General features: G+C 36.8%; 2 protein-coding genes across 2 annotated transcripts; one reads left to right on the top strand and one right to left on the bottom strand.

Annotated features, from left to right (window-relative positions):
* Positions 1-1,234: 1,234 nt before the first annotated feature.
* LOC101896065 (probable peroxisomal acyl-coenzyme A oxidase 1) lies at positions 1,235-8,047 on the top strand. Its single transcript, XM_005182121.4, has 8 exons — positions 1,235-1,474; positions 5,134-5,293; positions 5,854-6,146; positions 6,214-6,619; positions 6,682-7,188; positions 7,291-7,396; positions 7,488-7,643; positions 7,703-8,047. The coding sequence occupies exons 1-8, from the start codon at positions 1,345-1,347 to the stop codon at positions 7,961-7,963; spliced, it is 2,019 nt and encodes a 672-aa protein (XP_005182178.1). The 5' UTR covers positions 1,235-1,344; the 3' UTR covers positions 7,964-8,047.
* A 3,084-nt stretch (positions 8,048-11,131) lies between these two features.
* On the bottom strand, positions 11,132-17,606 carry LOC101888884 (probable peroxisomal acyl-coenzyme A oxidase 1). Its single transcript, XM_020036278.2, has 7 exons — positions 17,438-17,606; positions 15,443-15,602; positions 15,090-15,382; positions 14,108-15,020; positions 13,942-14,047; positions 11,464-11,619; positions 11,132-11,403 (listed from the first exon to the last, which is right to left on the bottom strand). The coding sequence occupies exons 1-7, from the start codon at positions 17,568-17,570 to the stop codon at positions 11,143-11,145; spliced, it is 2,022 nt and encodes a 673-aa protein (XP_019891837.2). The 5' UTR covers positions 17,571-17,606; the 3' UTR covers positions 11,132-11,142.
* Between the last annotated feature and the right edge of the window lie 388 nt (positions 17,607-17,994).

Genomic DNA, 17,994 nt, shown 5'->3' with positions numbered 1-17,994 from the left:
TGTAATATCATCCCGAATAGGATGGAATTTTGTACATACAACCAAATTAGGCCTGAAAATAAGTGTGCCAAATTTGATCGAAATCGGTTCTGATATAGTTATAGCTCTCCTATATATTGTTCATCCGATTTATTATTTTTGTCCTCCGCAGCCGTAATATGCACTCTGTAACAACAATATTTGGGGAAATATATCAAATGCAGCTCAGAAATACCATTGCTAAATTTTAACAAGATCGGTTCAGATTTGGATATAGCTCGCATATATAACTTCGTCCGATTTTTTTTTTATTGTGCACCAAAAGTCTAATATTTGCCCAAATAGAATGGAATTTGGCACATGCGACCTAATTGAGTCTAGTATGCCAAATTTGTTGAAGATCGGTTCAGATATAGCTATAGCTCCCATATAAATTGTTCATCCCATTTGTTGTATTTGTTATCCACAACCGTAATATGCACTCCGTAACAACGATATTCAGGAAAATATATCAAATACAGCTCAGAAATACCATTGCTAAATTTTATCGAGATCGGTTCCGATTTGGTTATAGCTCCCATATATGTTTTTATCCGATTTTAAATTATTTGTGCACCAAATGGGCAACACAAGTCCGAATTTAAAAGATACAAATGCTTCGGCATATTTAGTCCTTTGAACTTTAAATTATAATTATAATCATAGCGTGTATGATTGAGTTCTCCCATAAAAACTTTTAATTGTTATGCCGAGCTCTACTAAATTAGCAAAGTAGTGTAGGGTATCATAAAGTCGGCCCCGCCCGACTTTAAGACTTTCTTTACTGGTTTTTATTTGTAAAATTGCAAATATATTTTGTAATTTTTTTTTAAACACAGTCAATACAAATTTGCCAAGTCATTGTAATGTTTACTAAACCGTTCATAGTCCAACATCGACTATGGACAGAGAAGAGAAATTATTTCTCTTATCCAATTTTCTCAATTTAATTTTGAGCATTTTTTTTGAAAGTTTCTTCTCCCCACCATGGATCCCCAGTCGACCCCACATGCAATGCAACAAATAAATGTTTACAACTGAGAGTTGGGGAGTGCGGTCGGTTATCTCTTCTTACAAATCTCAAGAGAGACTGAGAGAAAGTTAGACCGTCACGTATACCGTTGATCACTTACGTAGCGAAAGCTTTTCCTTGTCTTATCAATGAGCGTCAAGATAATGCCAAATCTTAGCGTTTACTTGGTGTCGTTCAAAGAGCAAACTCCGTTGCCGGACGCACACCGAAGAAGGCCCCCAACACTAGTTTTTTGCTTTAGTTTGCCTGCTGAAGTTCAAAAAGTTAGACGTCGTGTGTCCCAGTCGGAAGAAATGAGTATCATACCGAAAACTGTAAATCCGGATTTACAAAAAGAGCGCGCGAAGGCCTCTTTCAATGTGGAAGATTTTGCTCTGTGGTATCATGGTGGCGAAGAGAAATTGAAATTCAAGAGATTTTTTGGTGAGTAAATAAGTGATTGTTTTGAAATTGATATCGAGAAGTTGGATTACTCTGTTATGGCAGCGATCAGTCAGTGGTTCAGGCAGTGTGCAGTGAATATGTCTTCGCGGTGTTATTCAAATAACAAATATTATATTTGTTAACACATTTTAGTTGTGTTATCTTTACGATACCAAATAGCAAGTCAAGTGGTACTGCTTGAAAAAATTGATTGGAGCCGTGTGGGTTTATCTTGAAATCAGCAAGAATGTTAATAACTATGTATCCGTGATGGAGATTTTTTTCAGGGGATATCCCCTATCTCCAACAATAATTGATACGTGCCAAATACCATTTTGACGTCAACAATGGAGGACTTTGATCAAGAAAATATTTGGATGATGTAGTGAATGTCTCCTGTACAGGGTGAGATAAAAAAACTGCAAGAAAGTCAAACGCAATAATTTTTACATTTTTTTGAATTTTCTTGAATAAAAGCAAGAACTGTCGGAAATAGCTTCAAATTTTAGAATAAGTTTAGATTTGTTCGAATTGGTCACCTTTGGCACGAATTATGGCCTTCAAACGGCCAGTGAAACCGTCACACGCTTCCCGCATGTTGTTCTGCGGTATTTTGGCTCATTCCCGGCGAAGCGCTTGCTTGAGATGATTGACATTTTGGTATTTTTTAATGCCAACCTTGCTTTCCAAAATGTCAGTCGGTTTTGCCGACAGATGTATACCCTCAGCCAATGTTCGAATTTTTAACTATATTTTTATACCCTCCACCTTGGAAAGGAGGGTATATTAACTTTGTCATTCCGTTTGTAATATCCTTAAATATTCGTCTTAGACCCCAAAGTATATAAAGTATATATATTCATAATCAGCATAAAATTCTAAGTCAATCTGTCAATCCGTCTGTCTGTCTGTCCGTTGAAATCGCGATACAGCCCACATTATTTGACGTAGAGCGCCAAAATTTAGCAGAGCAATTTGTATTGTGTTTAGAATGGTTGGTATTGAAAATGAGATATATCGATCCACGTTTTGGTATAGTCCCCATATAACGGTACCTCCCGATATTCGGTATTTTGATGATTTATGCCACAATTTTTCACGGATTTGTCTGAAAATTGGTATTTGTAGGTCATAACGGGTCCTAGTTCGTGTGGCAAGACATTACATGTATAGGTCCACGCTTTGGTATAGCCCCCATATAAAGGTACCTCCCGATATTCGGTATTTTAATGGTTTTTGCCACATTTCTTCGCGGATTTGTCTAAAAATTGGTATTTGTTGGACTTAATGGGTTCTAGCTCTTTTGGCGAAACACTGTATGTATAGGTCCACATTTTTGTTTAGCCCCATATAGCCAAATTTCCCGATATTCGGTATTTTGATGACTTTTGGCACATTTTCCCATGAATATGTCTAAAAATTGGTATATAGGCTCTAATGTTTCCTTTACCCTAAGGTGGCCCGGCCGAACTTAATGTTTTTTTACTTGTTACTTTTGTTATGATTATTCAAATTGTTGATCCTCTATGGAATAGGTTCCGAAGGAATGGGCCAATATTGTCCTTTTCGTATGGGACCCAAATAAATATGATATAAATATTGCGACATACCAGGTTTCGACTATATTGGTTACTTCCATCACTTTATATGAAATACATGATCATTTTGAAAAAATGTGCGTGAGGTACCAGATATAGTTTACCGAAGTATTCCATTTTCTTGCTTCATCTAATACCGATAAAAATATTAATATGGCCAAAATTGCTAGAAAATCGAACATTTAATCCAATTTAATGCGAAATCATAAATTCCAGCAAATCTTGTGTAGGTAGAAATAAAGGGATGTGTGGAATATGAAGATAACCGGATGCGTATTTCGGATTTTAGATGTACCAAGTCTGAATGGAATCGGATGTTCATTTCGCGTTTTATGAGCTACGTGGGTATTCAAAATTTTGACCCTTTGTGGGGCAGGTACCATAAGGAGTGAACCGATATTTCCCAGCTTCACAGCAGATCTTGTGTAAGTAGAAATAAAGGTATGTGTGGAATATAAAGAGAACCGAATACTTATTTCAGATTTTATAATCGTTTTGGTGATTCAAAATTTTCACCCTTTATGTGGGAGGTACCAAAAGGAATGGTCCGATCTCTACCATCTCTATAAAAGATCTTCAGTTGACAGGAATATTGAGATATACCAAGTCTAAATGGAATCGGATGTTCATTTCGCGTTTTATGGGCTTCATGGGTATTCAAAATGTTGATCCTTTGTGGGGAAGGTACCATAAGGAGTGGACCGATATTTCCCAGCTTCACAGCGGATCTTGTGAAAGTAGAAATAATGGGATGTGTGAAATATGAAGAGAAACGGATACTGATTTCGGATTTTATAATCGTTTTTGTTTTTCAAAACTTTGACCCTTTGTGGGGGAGGTACCACAAGGAATGGTCCGATCTCTACCATTATTATAACAGATCTTGAGTTGACAGGAATATTGAGATATACCAAGTGTGAATGGAATCGGATGTTCATTTCACGTTTTATGAGCTTCAGGAATACCCAGCTTCACAGCAGATCTTGTGTAGGTAGAAATAAAGGGATGTGTGGAATATGAAGTGAACCGGATGCGTATTTCGGATTTTATAATCTTTTTGGTGATTCAAAACTTTCACCCTTTGTGTGGGAGGTACCAAAAGGAATGGTCCGATCTCTACCATCTCTATAACAGATCTTGAGTTGACAGGAATATTGAGATGTACCAAGTCTGAATGGAATCGGATGTTAATTTCGTTTTTTATGAGCTTCAGGAATATTCAAAATTCGACCTTTTGTGGGGTAGGTAGACCCTTTGTAGGGGAGTAGACCGATATTTCTCATATTCATAACAGATCTTGTGTTAATAAAAATATTGTTATATTCGTAATTTGAAGTAAATCGGAATCTAACATTACATTTTATAAGAGTTTTAATTATTCAAAATTGTAACCCTCTGTGTAGGGGTACCGATATTGTCTATTTTCGCACCTGACCTAGTACTGATGCAAAAATAAGAATTTGCAAAGTTGAAGTAAAATCGGATCATCTCTTTTCTTTTTGAGCAGTAAAATATTTTCTTGAAAATTTCGACATTTTGTGGGAGAGGTACCAGAAGGAATTCACAGATATTGCCCATCTCCGAACTCGATCTAAGTTTGATAACAATATTACGATGTACAAAATTTGGACCAAATATAAAAAATACTCCCACACAGAGAGGCAGACAGACGGACGGACATCGCTAGATTGACTCCAAATATCGTGAAATGGATTTGGTTCAAAGACACCTAAGGTCTAAAACCGTTATTTCGATAAGTCACGTTTCGCCGGTATCGAATGATACATACCCTCCATAGCCATATGGCTGAGGGTATAAAAAAAGAACTTAAAGTAGACAACATTGGTATCTATCGTAAGGTCTTGATTTCCTCGCTAGCTAACCGAAAATTTTCATAATTACCGAAATTATAAGATTTTATTGGACTTAAAAATATTCTGTAAGAATCCTTGAAGAGATTTTTCATAAAAATCCACAAATATTCTTCAAATTAACGTTCTTCCTTCTCTAGAAAATTTCCAATCATTTATTTTTTTTTTTTTCAATTTCTATTCCTTTCAGAATCATACATCTTTAAGGATTTGGACGATTCGCGTAACAGTTTCCAAGATTGGTCACATGAAGAAATTTTCGCTGACGCCCTCAAGAATGGCATTGAATTGGCCAAAAAATTGCGCAAGTTGCAAGAGGAAGTGAATCCGGGTGGCAATGATATTTGGCCGTAAGTACAATGAATATTTCACTACATAATGCAGGACCAGCGAAGACCAAGTGTCTAATTGTTATTCTATGAAAATCGGAATTGAAAAAAGTTTCTAAAAGGAAATGTTTGTCCATAATTTTCTCTTTCGAGCTGAGATTTTCATGGCCTAAGGAGATGGCATTGAAAATTGGAATCTAGCGAAGTTCTAACCAGTTTACGACCCGTTTCGCCGTTGTTTAAGCGGCTCACCAGACATATATGATGCAATTTTTGTGGCTAGATGAAGATCAATGTTGGAAAGTCCGATTGTGATGTGAAACATGTTTTCATTCCAAGTTGGTCTGTAGAAGCCGGTTTTCAATACTCAATATATTCAATGGTAGGCTTTTTCCTACATCAATTGCATTTGTCTTCCCGTTCGGTAGTTTTACAAGTGTGGAAATATTTTCCATGTCACATTTTCATAAGTCAAGAATTCGACCCCTGATTTTTTTTTTTTTTTTTTTTTTTTTGCTTTAATAGAACCGCTTCCCATTTGCTTTGCCCAAACCACTATTAAAAGTCTAATTTCTTTTCAGAGCCCTCTATGGTAGCCCAGATGCATGGGGAGCTATGCCGTCGGGAAATCCATTCTCAGTACATTTCGCCATGATGGTAGGTTGTATTCGCCAACAGGGTACCGATGAACAATACGAAAAATTTGGCAAGCGAGCTGAGAATTTTGAAATTACCGGAGCCTATGCCCAAACCGAATTGGGGCATGGAACATTTTTAAGAGGTTTGGAGACCAGGGCGGATTTTGATCGCAAAACGGATGAGTTTGTTTTGAATACACCCACCATTACATCGTACAAATGGTGGCCCGGTGGATGTAAGTACCACCAAAAACGTTGAAAATAATTTTGAAACAAATTAAAAAATAATTGATTTTATTTTAGTGGGTCATGCCGCCAACTACTGTGTTGTGGTGGCCAATCTCTATATCGACAATGACCCAAAGGGTGTGGCCATGTTTATGGTCCAGCTGCGTGATGAAAAAACTCACATGCCATTGCCGGGCATTGATGTGGGTGATATTGGCAAGAAAATGGGTTTTGCTGGTGTCAACAATGGCTATTTGGGTTTGAAAAATGTAAGGATACCACGAACAAATATGTTGATGCGTCATGCCCAGGTATTGCCCGACGGTACTTATGTCAAGAGTCCTGCTTCAGTATTGGCCTATTTTACCATGGTCTTTGTTCGTTGTTTAATTGTGCGCAACAATTCGACCATGTTGTCAATGGCTTCAACCATTGCCACACGCTACTCGGCGGTGCGCAGACAAAGTCCCATTAATCCCAAGTAGGTGAAAAACGGTTTTCTTTCTTGTCTCCATATTTCATCATCAATTCGATTCCTTTCAGAGAACCTGAGCCCCAAATCATCGATCATGTTACCCAACAAATGAAGCTGTTCCCCGAAATTGCCACCAGCATTGCCTACAGGCTATCATCAACCAAGTTATGGCAATTGTATGATCAAACGGCCGAAGATATCAAATGTGGTGAATTTGGTCGCCTGCCAGAAATGCATGCCCTGGCTTGTTCGCTGAAGGCTTTATGTTCCAGAGATTCGGCAAATGGTGTGGAACGTTTACGTTTGGCCTGTGGTGGTCATGGCTACTTGGCCTCAGCTCAGTTGGCAAATTTATATTCGGCTGCCACTGCTGCCTGTACATATGAGGGTGAAAACACAGTTCTGCTATTGCAAGTTGGTAGATTCCTAATGAAATCATGTCGCATGCTCATGGCTGGCAAGCCTTTGGTACCCACAATTTCCTATTTGCAAGATGCCATCAAAGTTAATGGTCTTGAGAAATGGACGGGATCCTGGCAAAATATTCTGCAGGCCTTACAAATTGCCACAGCACAGTAAGTGGAGTTGAGAGAAATATTTGAAACAGGATCGTTACTCTCTCTTTCTCCCTCTCTCTCTCTATCTTTCTCTCTCTCTCTCTCTATTAATTTTTTCAGTAAAATCCGCATAACATTTGAAAACTTAACTGCTCGCCTTAAGGCTGGCCAAACTGAGGCAGAAGCTGCCAACAATACCGGCATAGAATACACCCAGGCAGCCGAGGTTAGTTTTAAATTTTCCTATGAAACTAAAAATCCTTTTTCCCATATAATATATCCTTTTAATGGAAAACATTTTCTCATTTTAATATTAGTTACACGGCACCTGCTTCGTTGCGGCCACTTTCTTGGAAGAAGTCACAGGACCCAATGCCAAAAATCGCAGCCCTGCCCTTAATAAAGTTTTGGAAAATCTATTGGAATTATTCTTGGTTAATACTGCCCTGAAGTATATGCATGAAATTTTGAGAGTAAGTTTGAAGATTCCTTGTCAGAAAAGCATTTTAATATATGTCATTTCCTCCACCAGGTTGCCAATATTTCCGACATGGAATTGCGTGCCTTGCAAACACGACTGGAAGATGTACTTAAGGCCCTGCGTCCCGATGCCGTAGCCATTTGTGATGGCTTCGATTTTCATGATAGAAATCTGAAATCCACTTTGGGCTCCTATGATGGTAATGTCTATGAACGCATTTTTGAAGAGGCCAAAAAGAGTCCGCTAAACAAGAAACCTGTACCCGATGTTATCTACACACATTTGCAACCATTTATGAAAGCTAAGATGTAAAGATCAAAGCGAAGTCGTGTCTTTTTGTAAATAATTTTGGTATTATTTTGACATTTATTTTAATTAAATTTTATAAAAATTAAATATTTAAACAATTTTTTAATCATAAAAAAAACATTTTTTTTTGTTTGGAGTGTTTTTGGAATTTTTCTAAAGGTTGTTGGATTTCTCTAATGTCTGAGGTTTGATTTTCCCACAAAAAACGTTATTCCGGATATGAGGTTGGATTTTTGCTATAAAAAAACACATTCCCTCAGGACATAAGATAGTTTTTTTTTCGAATCTGCCATTTTGCTCTATATTCTGATATTGGATTTTCAATACAGAAAACATTCCGTGGGATTTTTATAGAAAATAATCTTCTCTGTATTTGACGTTGGATTTTTTCTTCCAAAGAACTGTGGTTGTATTTTATCTAAAATAAAATTTCTTCCGAACATGGGGTCAGATTTTTTTTCTGCCTAAAAATCCTACAGGCTCTCTCTATGAGTGGGGAATTTTTTAGCGAAATATTCCCTTGGATTTTGATGTTGGATTTTCTCTATACAAGGTGAGTTGAAAAAAACTGCAAACTTCAGACTGCTGTCATATCTAAGCCACTCGTCCGACAGCTTTTAAAATTATTTCAGTGTTAGCTCATTATATTGTTTACAAGCGTACAAAAACATATTTGACGAGAAAAAAATATTATTCGTGATGGAATTCAAGCGTGATAGTGCGATTTCTTTATATTTGGCTGGAAAACCACAAGTGGCTATCGTTAGAGCACTCCAGCATTTAAATTTGAATAAATCTTTTGTGTCTCGTGCCATCGCTCATCACCGTGATTGGTAACTGGTAGCGTAGACCGACGTCAAGGAAGTGGATGAAAAAAAAACCGCAACATCAGCAGCAATTGTTCGAAAAGTAAAGAAAAGACTTGATCGAAACCCGCGTCGCAGTGACCGAAAATGGGTCGTTGGCTGAACATAGCGCAATATTCCATTCGGCAAATATTGAAAAATGAGCTCGGGATAAAGCCATTAAAATGCCAAAAAGTGCAAAAACTTACACTGCAACGGAAAGAAAATAGACTCGAAAGAGCTAGAGTTGCTTCGCTTAGCCGAAAGTGGTGAACTGCCGAATTTGGTGTTCTCCGATGAGAAAACATTCGTTGTTGTAAACAAACAAATTGATCGTGTTTACTTGCCAAAGAGGTCAGCTGAAAATGTGCACCTTCGGTTGGCCACCAGAACTCAAGCGCGGGCCATGGTGATGGTGTGAGCCGCCATAACAGCCGATGGTCGCTCTCCTCTCGTACTAATCGACCGTGGCATCAGAATAAATACCGAATATTATCGCGAAAATATTCTGGAGGGTGTATTAAAGCCTTGGGCATGCACACATTTTGGCCGCAGACTTTGGACATTTCAACAGGACTCAGCATTATTGCACTCAGCACGCGCCACCCAAGAATGATTACAAAATGAGATTCCTCGCTTCATTTTATGTTGTAATCACGCCATCTTTCGAACGAATTGAGATAGAAGGCTAACATTTTGCACACATGCTTATTTTTCCAGTAGGCAGGTTAAGTTCATAAATGGGTCATGTAGGTCCACGTTTTCATATAGCCCCCATATAACAGTACCTCCCGATATTCGGTGTTTTGATGATTTTAGCGACATTATTCACCGGAATTGTTTCAAATTTGATATTTGAAGTTCGAAATGGATACTACAGCCTAAGACAGAAAATTGTCTGTGCAAGTCCACGTCTTCGTATAGCCCCTATATAACGGTACCTTCATATATTCGGTATTTTGATGATTTTATCGACATTATTCACCGGAATTGTTTCCAATTACGTATTTAGAGTTGGTAATGGGAACTACAGTCTGTGACAGAAAAATGTCTATGCAGGTCCAGATATCAGTACCTCCCTATATTTGGTATTTTGACGATTTTAAGTACAATACTCACCGTAATTGTTTGAGATGTCGTATTTTAAGTTCGTAATGGATGCTACAGCTTGTGACAGAAAATTATCTATGCAGGTCTAGGTCTTCGTATAGCTCCGATATAAGGGCACCTCCCTATATATGATATTTTGATGATTTTAGCTACATTACTCGCCGTTTATATCAAGTTTCGAATTTGAATATGTTCATGGCTTATGACAAACAAAGCCTATGTAGGTCCACGTCGTAGAGACATCAATATAACGGCTATATTAAGTATTTTTAAGGTTTTAACAGAATTTTTAACGGATTTTATTGTTTTTGAAAATTTCCAAATTCGTTCCAAATGGTGGAGGGTGTTCAAAGTTCGGACCAGCCGAACTTACTGCTTTTTAACTTGTTTCTAATAAAACAATTTTCTCGGTCCCCCTAGTTGGATTTTTTTTTCAGAAAAAAAAAATCCTACAACTTGATGCGGAATATTTCATAGAAAAAATCTGCTATATATTAGAAGTTGAATTTTTTCTCCTTCAGGAAATTCCTTAAAAATATTTATGTCATCCAACAGTGGAATTTGTGTTATCAATCCGTGATGGATTATGGGTATTTTTGCACTTGCAGTACCAAGACAAGTTGGTAGATAAATTTATTTATTCAAACGTGATATATGATGATTTAATACGGATTTTTTCTATAATTAATATCTAAAGGGATTTGTTCTATATAAGAAACTACTAATGACATATGGCTGTATTGCTTCTAAAAAACAAGTTAAAATGTTTTGCCGACAGATGTATACCCTCAGTTAATGTTCGATTATTTAAATATATTATGACTTCTGTTTCGATTTCCTTCGAGAATTATCGTGCGCACCTGCCAGACAGACGGGCGTGTGTACTCACACTCAGTCATTGAGCTTAGCTTTTCCCTAAATGATGAAGAATGAGTTTCTCCCAACAGCACAGTTTCTCGAGAACATACTTTCGTGTTATCAATTAATAGAGGATCTCGTGTTATCAATTCGTGTTGGATTATTATTATTATTTCAAGTCCGTAGTGTAATAGCGCCATAAAGCGTCAACAGAAGTTGGCAAATAAAATTGTTTATTTTCAAACATGATCTATGTTTATTAAATGTATTACAGCACCCAGATATTGATTCTAATCGGATATAAATGACTTTGTATAACTATAAACCACAAAAGCATACATTTTTATTAAAAAAATAAACTCTCTATTTTCACAATTTCGATTTCATAAACGGCTTGAGATGTGTATGAAATACATCCGGAACTGGCTTGGCATTCAATGGATTTGATTTGGCCGCCTCAAAAATACGCTGATACACATTGCCATCGTAACAACCAAGGGTCGACGACATATTTCTATCATGAAAATCAAAACCATCACAAATGGCTACCGCATCGGGACGTATTGTTTTTAGGGATGTTTCCAAACGTTTTTCCAAATCAAGAATTTCAGCTTCGCTAATAGTAATAACCTTGAAAGAAATTACGATAAAAATAATAAAGAAAAAATATTGAAAACTTTGATTACTCACTCTTTGTATATCACTCAGCTTCTTGAGAATTATATTGAGTAAAAATATTTCGAAAAGATTTTCTAAAACTCTATTGAGTTGTGGACTTCTGAAAGATGCACTGGAACCCTTAACTTCTTCGTAAAATATTGAGGCTACGATAACACGGCCATGTAACTGAAATGAAAGGGAAATATATTTTAAAATTAATAAGGGGAATAGGGCCTATTTAAATATTTTTTTAATTAATGTATTTATTTAAGAATAGTTTTCAAAGGATATCCCAGCATTTGCACAGTTATAAGCTTGTATGTTTAAAGACTATTTTTGTAAAAATTTTCATAGCAGAAATATGATTTTTTAATAAAATGAGGGCTATAATTTTTAAAGATTATTTCTATATGATTTTCAGAGCTATAAACGTGGATTTAAAAAAAAGAAAACTTTATAGGAATTTCAAAGTTATAAACATGGATTTTTAAAGATTTTTTTTAGAGTTTTCGGTGCAATGTTTAAAGCATTTTCAGGCATTAATCGTGGATTTTTTAAAGAATATTTTTTAATATATATTTTTTATATATTTTTTTTTAATTTTTGTTATAAACATCGATTTTTAACGAAAATTTTTGTAAGAAATTTTATTTTTTTTTCAATATTTTCATCGTATTTTTATAGCTATAAATGTGTATTTTTTATTAATTTTTAATTGATTTCCAGAAAATTATAGAAATAATACAGATTTGTAAAGAATAGTTTCTGGGGATTTTATAAATATGGATTTTAAAGGATTATGTTCTAGGGCATTGAAAGCTATCAAGATTTTTCTAGGACCCTTAGGTGATGGATTGGATTTTTATTGTAATATTTTCTAAATAATTGTCCTAGGCACATAGTCTGGATTTTCCATACAAAACAAGGAATTAAATTTCTCGAAATTATGTCTCAAACCCGTTGCAGTCATCAATTAATGGTGGATTTTGTGTTATCAACCCGCGATGGATTGCTGTTATTGTTACGCATGCAATGTAATAACGGCATATAGAACCAAGAGAAATTGGCAGAAAAATTCGTTTGCTTTCACATTTATTAGGGGTTTAAATTTAAAAACGTAGGTATATAAAAAAACCAGGACTTTTAGAACATAATCGGGGATTTTTAAATGAATATATTTCTAAGGGTGTACCCTTAAAGAGTATTATTTTAAACCCTCAGCCATATGACTGACTAGTACTTTCAAATCTAAAATTGTGGATTTTTAATTAACTTCCTCCGAGACTTTAAGAGTTGTAAGAGAAGATTTTTGAGTAACATTTTCAAGGACTTTCAGATCTATAAAAGGGGAATTTTTAGAAAATATATTTGAAGGGGTTTATAACCTATAAATAAGATTTTCAAAAGAAATATCTCTAAACTTGAAGTGGATACTTCAAAGATATTTTCCAAGGCCTAACCAAGCTAAAAACAGTTTTTTTTTGTACCCTCAGACATATGGCTAGTTATACCCTCAGCCATATGGCTAGCGAGGGTATATATAATTTGATACGGCTCCACTCCTTCTGGTTCCTCTCCCACAAAATATCAATATTTTCAAAGAAAAATTTACTGCACGGGAAGAGAAATGATAATCCGATTTTTCTCCAACTTTGCAAATCCAAATATTTGCATTAGTGCTAGGCCAGTTTCGATAATGGACAATATCGGTCCCCTCCATCAAATACCTACCCAAAAAGGGTCACACTTTTGAATAATTATAACTCTTATAAAATGTGAGTAAGTGTCCGATTAACATCAAATTGCGCACATAATAATATTTTTTACTAACCCAAGGTCTGGTGTGAAGATGGAATATATCGATCCACTCCTTCTGGTATCTCCCCACAAAGGGTCAACAATTCAAGTCAACATGAAGCTCATAAAAAGCGAATTTAATATCCGATTCCCTTCAGACTTGGCACTTTTCAATATTTCTAAAAACAAAAGATCTGTTAAAAAGATGGTGGGGATCGAAAGGGTCAAAGTTTTGAATAATCAAAACGATTATAATAATAGGGAATAAGTATCCGGTTCTCTGCATATTTCACACATACCACTATTTCTACTAACACAACGTCTGCTCTGATTGGTCCACTCCTTCTGTTACCTACCCCACAAAGGGCCAAAGTTTTGAATATACTCGAAGCTCAAAAAACGCTATATTAACATCCGATTCTATTCAAACTTGGTACATCTTAATATTTCCATCAAAACGAGATCTGTTATAAAGACGGTAGGGATCGGACCATTTCTTCTGGTACCTCCCCCACAAAAATTCAAAATTTTGAAAAATAAAATTTCAAACATACAAACATTTTTTCTAGTACAAGATTTGTTGTGAAGGCGATATATATCTGCCAACCCCTTTTGGTAGCTCACCCACATAGGGTCACAACTTGCGACATTTAAAAACATTTTCCCAGGTCCTTCAATGGTATAAAACTAAATTTATTTCAAAATAATTACCTCGGCAGCTTTTATCAATTCAACGCCGGTGTTATTAAAAGCTTCCGCTTCCGTTTGGCCGGATTTTAAACGTTTTTCGATGCGTTCAAAGGCTAAACGAATTTTGCTATAAAAGTTAAACAAATGATAAAAATGTTATGCTTGCTATTATAATTCGTACTCTTACTTTGCTGCAACAATTTCCAAAATTCGAAGAATATTTTCCCAAGTTCCCGTCCATTTATGGGATGCCAAATCCTCCACAGTATTCCGCAAATATGCCACCAAAGAAGGTACCTCTTCTCCGGCAATTGCCTTGACATAACTTTTCAACAAATACCTTCCCACTGTCAGTAGGAGTACCGTGTTATCTCCCTCATAGGTACATGCCGCACTGCCATCTACATACATGTTGCCCAAATTGGCAGAACTGAGATAACCATGACCACCACAGGCTAAACGTAAACGCTCGACTCCATTCACCACATCACTGGTGCTCAAAACTTTCAGGCAACATGACAGGGCATGCAATTCCGGCAAGGAATCATAGTTCCCCTCGTCTATGTCCCGGGAAGTTTCATAATAACATTGCCATAATTTCTTGGAGGTCAGCTTATAGGCAATGGCATTGCCGATTTCGGGAAATATTTTCATTTGTTGGGTTTGATAGTTCAAAATTTGTACTTCTTGGGAATCGGCATCAACGGAACATTGACGCCTCACTGCCGAATATCGGCTAGCTATGGTACAAGCCATTGCCAACAGCGATGCACTGCTCTCATTTGCCACACAGCGTCCTATGAGGAGGGGTAGAAATTTCACAGCCGTGTTGGGTCCCTTGACATAGGTGCCATCTGGCAACACTTGATCATGACGCATTAACATATGGTTCCGTGGTACGCGAACATTTTTCAATCCCAAGTAGCCATTATTTACAGTGGGAAATCCCATCTTCTTGCCGACATCTCCAATATCTATGCCAGGCAAAGGCATATGCGTTTCTTCGTCACGTATTTGAACCATAAATAAGGCCAGATCCTTGTGGCAGTTGCCAATGTATAACTGGGCCACCACAATGCAATAGTTGGCAGTTTGACCCACTGTAAATAGGGAAAAGGGGGAGGGAATAAATTAATCTTCGCTCAAATTAAAAACTTCGTAATACTCACATCCCCCTGGCCACCATTTGTACGATGTCATGGTGGGTGTATTTAAAATAAACTCCTCCCTTTCCGGATCATAATCGGCCCGGGTTTCCAGACCCCTCAAATATGTTCCATGACCCAATTCCGTTTGAGCAAAGGCACAGGCAATCTCAAGATTCTCAGCACGTTTACCAAACTTTTCATATTGTTCGGCTGTACCCAATTTCTGGATGGCATCCACAATCATTGAATAGTGGACGGAAAATGGATTGGCCGGTGGTAGGGCACCCCATAAATTCGAAGATAAATAGAGACCTCTGTGGGGAAAATAAAAATTTTGAGGAAAATACAAAGCCAGTGATTGGAGGAATACTTACGGCCAAATGTCTTTTTGTCCCGGTCTGAGGAGATCCTGTAATTTCCTTAACTTCTTGGAGACTTTAACGCAGGACTTTATGCCGGCGGTATAAATTTCATCGTGTCGCAAATGTTGAGTGCGAAATATATCTTCGTCCACATCGTCGAGGATGTAGGAATCTAAAAGAATGAACCAAATTCAGACTGCTGTCATTCCTAGGCCATTCGTCCGACAGCTGTTAAAATTATACCAGTGACAGCTCATTGTATTGTTTACACGTGTACAAATGCATTTTGGTGAGAATTTTCCAGAAAAAAAGTTATTCGTGATGGAATTCAAGCGCGATAGTGTGATTTCCTCATATTTGGCTGGAAAACCACAAGTGGCTATCCCTAGAGCACTCCAGCATTTAAATGTGAATAAATCTTTAGTGTCTCGTACCATCGCTCGTTACCGTGATACTGGTAGCGTAGACCGTGTTTGATCGTGTTTACTTTCCAAAGAGGTCAGCGGAAAATATGCACCTTCGGTTGGGCACCAGAACTCAAGCGCCGGCCATGGTGATGGTGTGGGCCGCCATAACAGCCGATGGTCGCTCTCCGCTCGTATTAATCGACCGTGACATCAGAATAAAGGCCGAATATTATCTCGAAATTATTATCTCGAATGCAATCGACAATATTCCGGAGGGTGTATTAAAGCCTTAGGCACGCAAACATTTTGGCCGCAGGCCTTGGACATTCCAACAGGACTCAGCGCCATCGCCCTCAGCACGCTCCACCAAAAATGGTTACAAAATGAGGTTCCTCGCTTCATTTCCAGCGCATAATGGCCACCAAAATCTCCGGATACCCATCCTTTGGACTATTGTGTCTGGAGTATTTTGGAAAGCAAGGTTGGCACTTAAAAATACCAAAGTGTCGATCACCTCAAGCAAGCGCTTCACCGGGAATGGGTCAAAGTACCGCAGAGCAGCATTCGGGCAGCGTGTGACGGTTTCATTGGCCGTATGAAGGCCATATGTTCGAAATCGAACAAATCTAAACTTATTCTAAATTTGATGCTATTTCCGACATTTTTTGCTTTAATTCAATTAAATTAAAACAAAAAAAGGAAAAATTATGGCGTTTGACTTTTTTGCAGTTTTTTATCTAACCCTGTTTATTTTTGACGATTATTTTTCGGAGATGGGTAATATTGGTCCACTCCTTCTGGTACATCTCCCACAAAAGGTCGAACTTTTCAAAAAAATAAAAAAGTCAGATTTTGCTTCAACTTTGCAAATTCTAATATTTGCATCAGGGCTAGGTCAGGGGCGAAAATGGGCAATATTGTCCCACTCCATAAAGTGCCTCCACCACAAAGTTTCAAAATGTTGACTAATTTTTACTCTTACAAAATGTGATGTGAGTCCGATTGTTTTAAATCACACATATCACAATGCTTTTATTAACCCACGGTATGGTGTGAAGATGGACTATATCGGACTCCTTCTGGTCAAAATTTTGTATATACATGAAGCTCATAAAACTCGAAATTAACATCCGGTTCCATTCAGACTTGGTAGATCTTAATGTTTCCATCAACACAAGATCTGTTGGAAAGATGGTAAAGATCTGATCATTTCTTCTGGTACCTTCCCCACAAAGGGTCAACGTTTTGAATAACCAAAACGATCATAAAATCCGAAAAAAATCAGGTTCTCCTCATATTTCAAACATTCCATTATTTCTACTAAAACAAGATATTATGTGAAGATGGGATATATCGATTCACTTGCTCTGGTACCTCTCCCACAAAGGGTCAACATTTTGAATATCCATGAATCTCATAAAAGTCGAAATTAACATCAGATTCCAATCTATTATGTTATGTTCGAAAACTTATTGAAAAAAATATTTCATAAGTCATCCACGATTTGTAGTCAAAAAAAATTTAGAATATCCACAATTGTAGCTAAAATTGCTTTAAAAAACTCCACAATTCCAAGAATTCTCTCAGTCGAAAAACTTACCCAAAAATCGTTTAAATTTCAATTTCTCTTCACTGCCGTACCACCACTTGGCAAATTCCTCCACATCGAATGTCGCCTTATTTCTTTCATTTTGCAAATCGGGATTTATTTGTTTGCCTCCAAGGAAATTCATTTTCGACACGCGCACCGAAGATACGACTTTATGTTACAAAACTGGAATTTGTACTGAATTTCAGACAAATATTGAAAAAGTATTGAAATTTGAAATTAAATAGATGCACGGTGTTTCTAAATCAAAAAAAAAAAAAAAAAACATTGCGTGAGGTATTCATTATCTTGAAAATAACACATAGATTGTTCAGAACAAAAAATTCCGGAATTTTTTAAATTTTCGCCGTATTGGGAAAATCCCCATTAAAAAATGGGTTTACTGTCGTTTCGATAAATGCTAATATTTACTTGGCTCTCACATGTGTTTCTTTGAATCGAGTTTATAATCTGTATTTGATTTTGATCGCTTCCTACCGCAACATTTAACTCAGATATATGAGTGTATTTAATTATTTAACTTTTTGGAAAGTATTATTTTTTCGGTG

Source organism: Musca domestica, unplaced genomic scaffold, assembly GCF_030504385.1.
Source record: "Musca domestica strain aabys unplaced genomic scaffold, Musca_domestica.polishedcontigs.V.1.1 35, whole genome shotgun sequence".
Classification (NCBI taxonomy): domain Eukaryota; kingdom Metazoa; phylum Arthropoda; class Insecta; order Diptera; family Muscidae; genus Musca; species Musca domestica.
This window is presented reverse-complemented; position numbering and strand designations above follow the sequence as displayed.

Excerpts from the sequence above, each read along its gene's own strand:
- LOC101896065 (XM_005182121.4), top strand. The coding sequence starts at position 1,345 with ATGAGTATCATACCGAAAACTGTAAATCCGGATTTACAAAAAGAGCGC. Across the intron at positions 1,475-5,133 it reads GAAATTCAAGAGATTTTTTG|AATCATACATCTTTAAGGAT; the intron begins GTGAGTAAATAA and ends TATTCCTTTCAG. Across the intron at positions 7,189-7,290 it reads TTACAAATTGCCACAGCACA|TAAAATCCGCATAACATTTG; the intron begins GTAAGTGGAGTT and ends TAATTTTTTCAG.
- LOC101888884 (XM_020036278.2), bottom strand. The coding sequence starts at position 17,570 with ATGAATTTCCTTGGAGGCAAACAAATAAATCCCGATTTGCAAAATGAA. Across the intron at positions 15,383-15,442 it reads GGACAAAAAGACATTTGGCC|AGGTCTCTATTTATCTTCGA; the intron begins GTAAGTATTCCT and ends TTTTCCCCACAG. Across the intron at positions 11,620-13,941 it reads AATTGATAAAAGCTGCCGAG|TTACATGGCCGTGTTATCGT; the intron begins GTAATTATTTTG and ends CTTTCATTTCAG.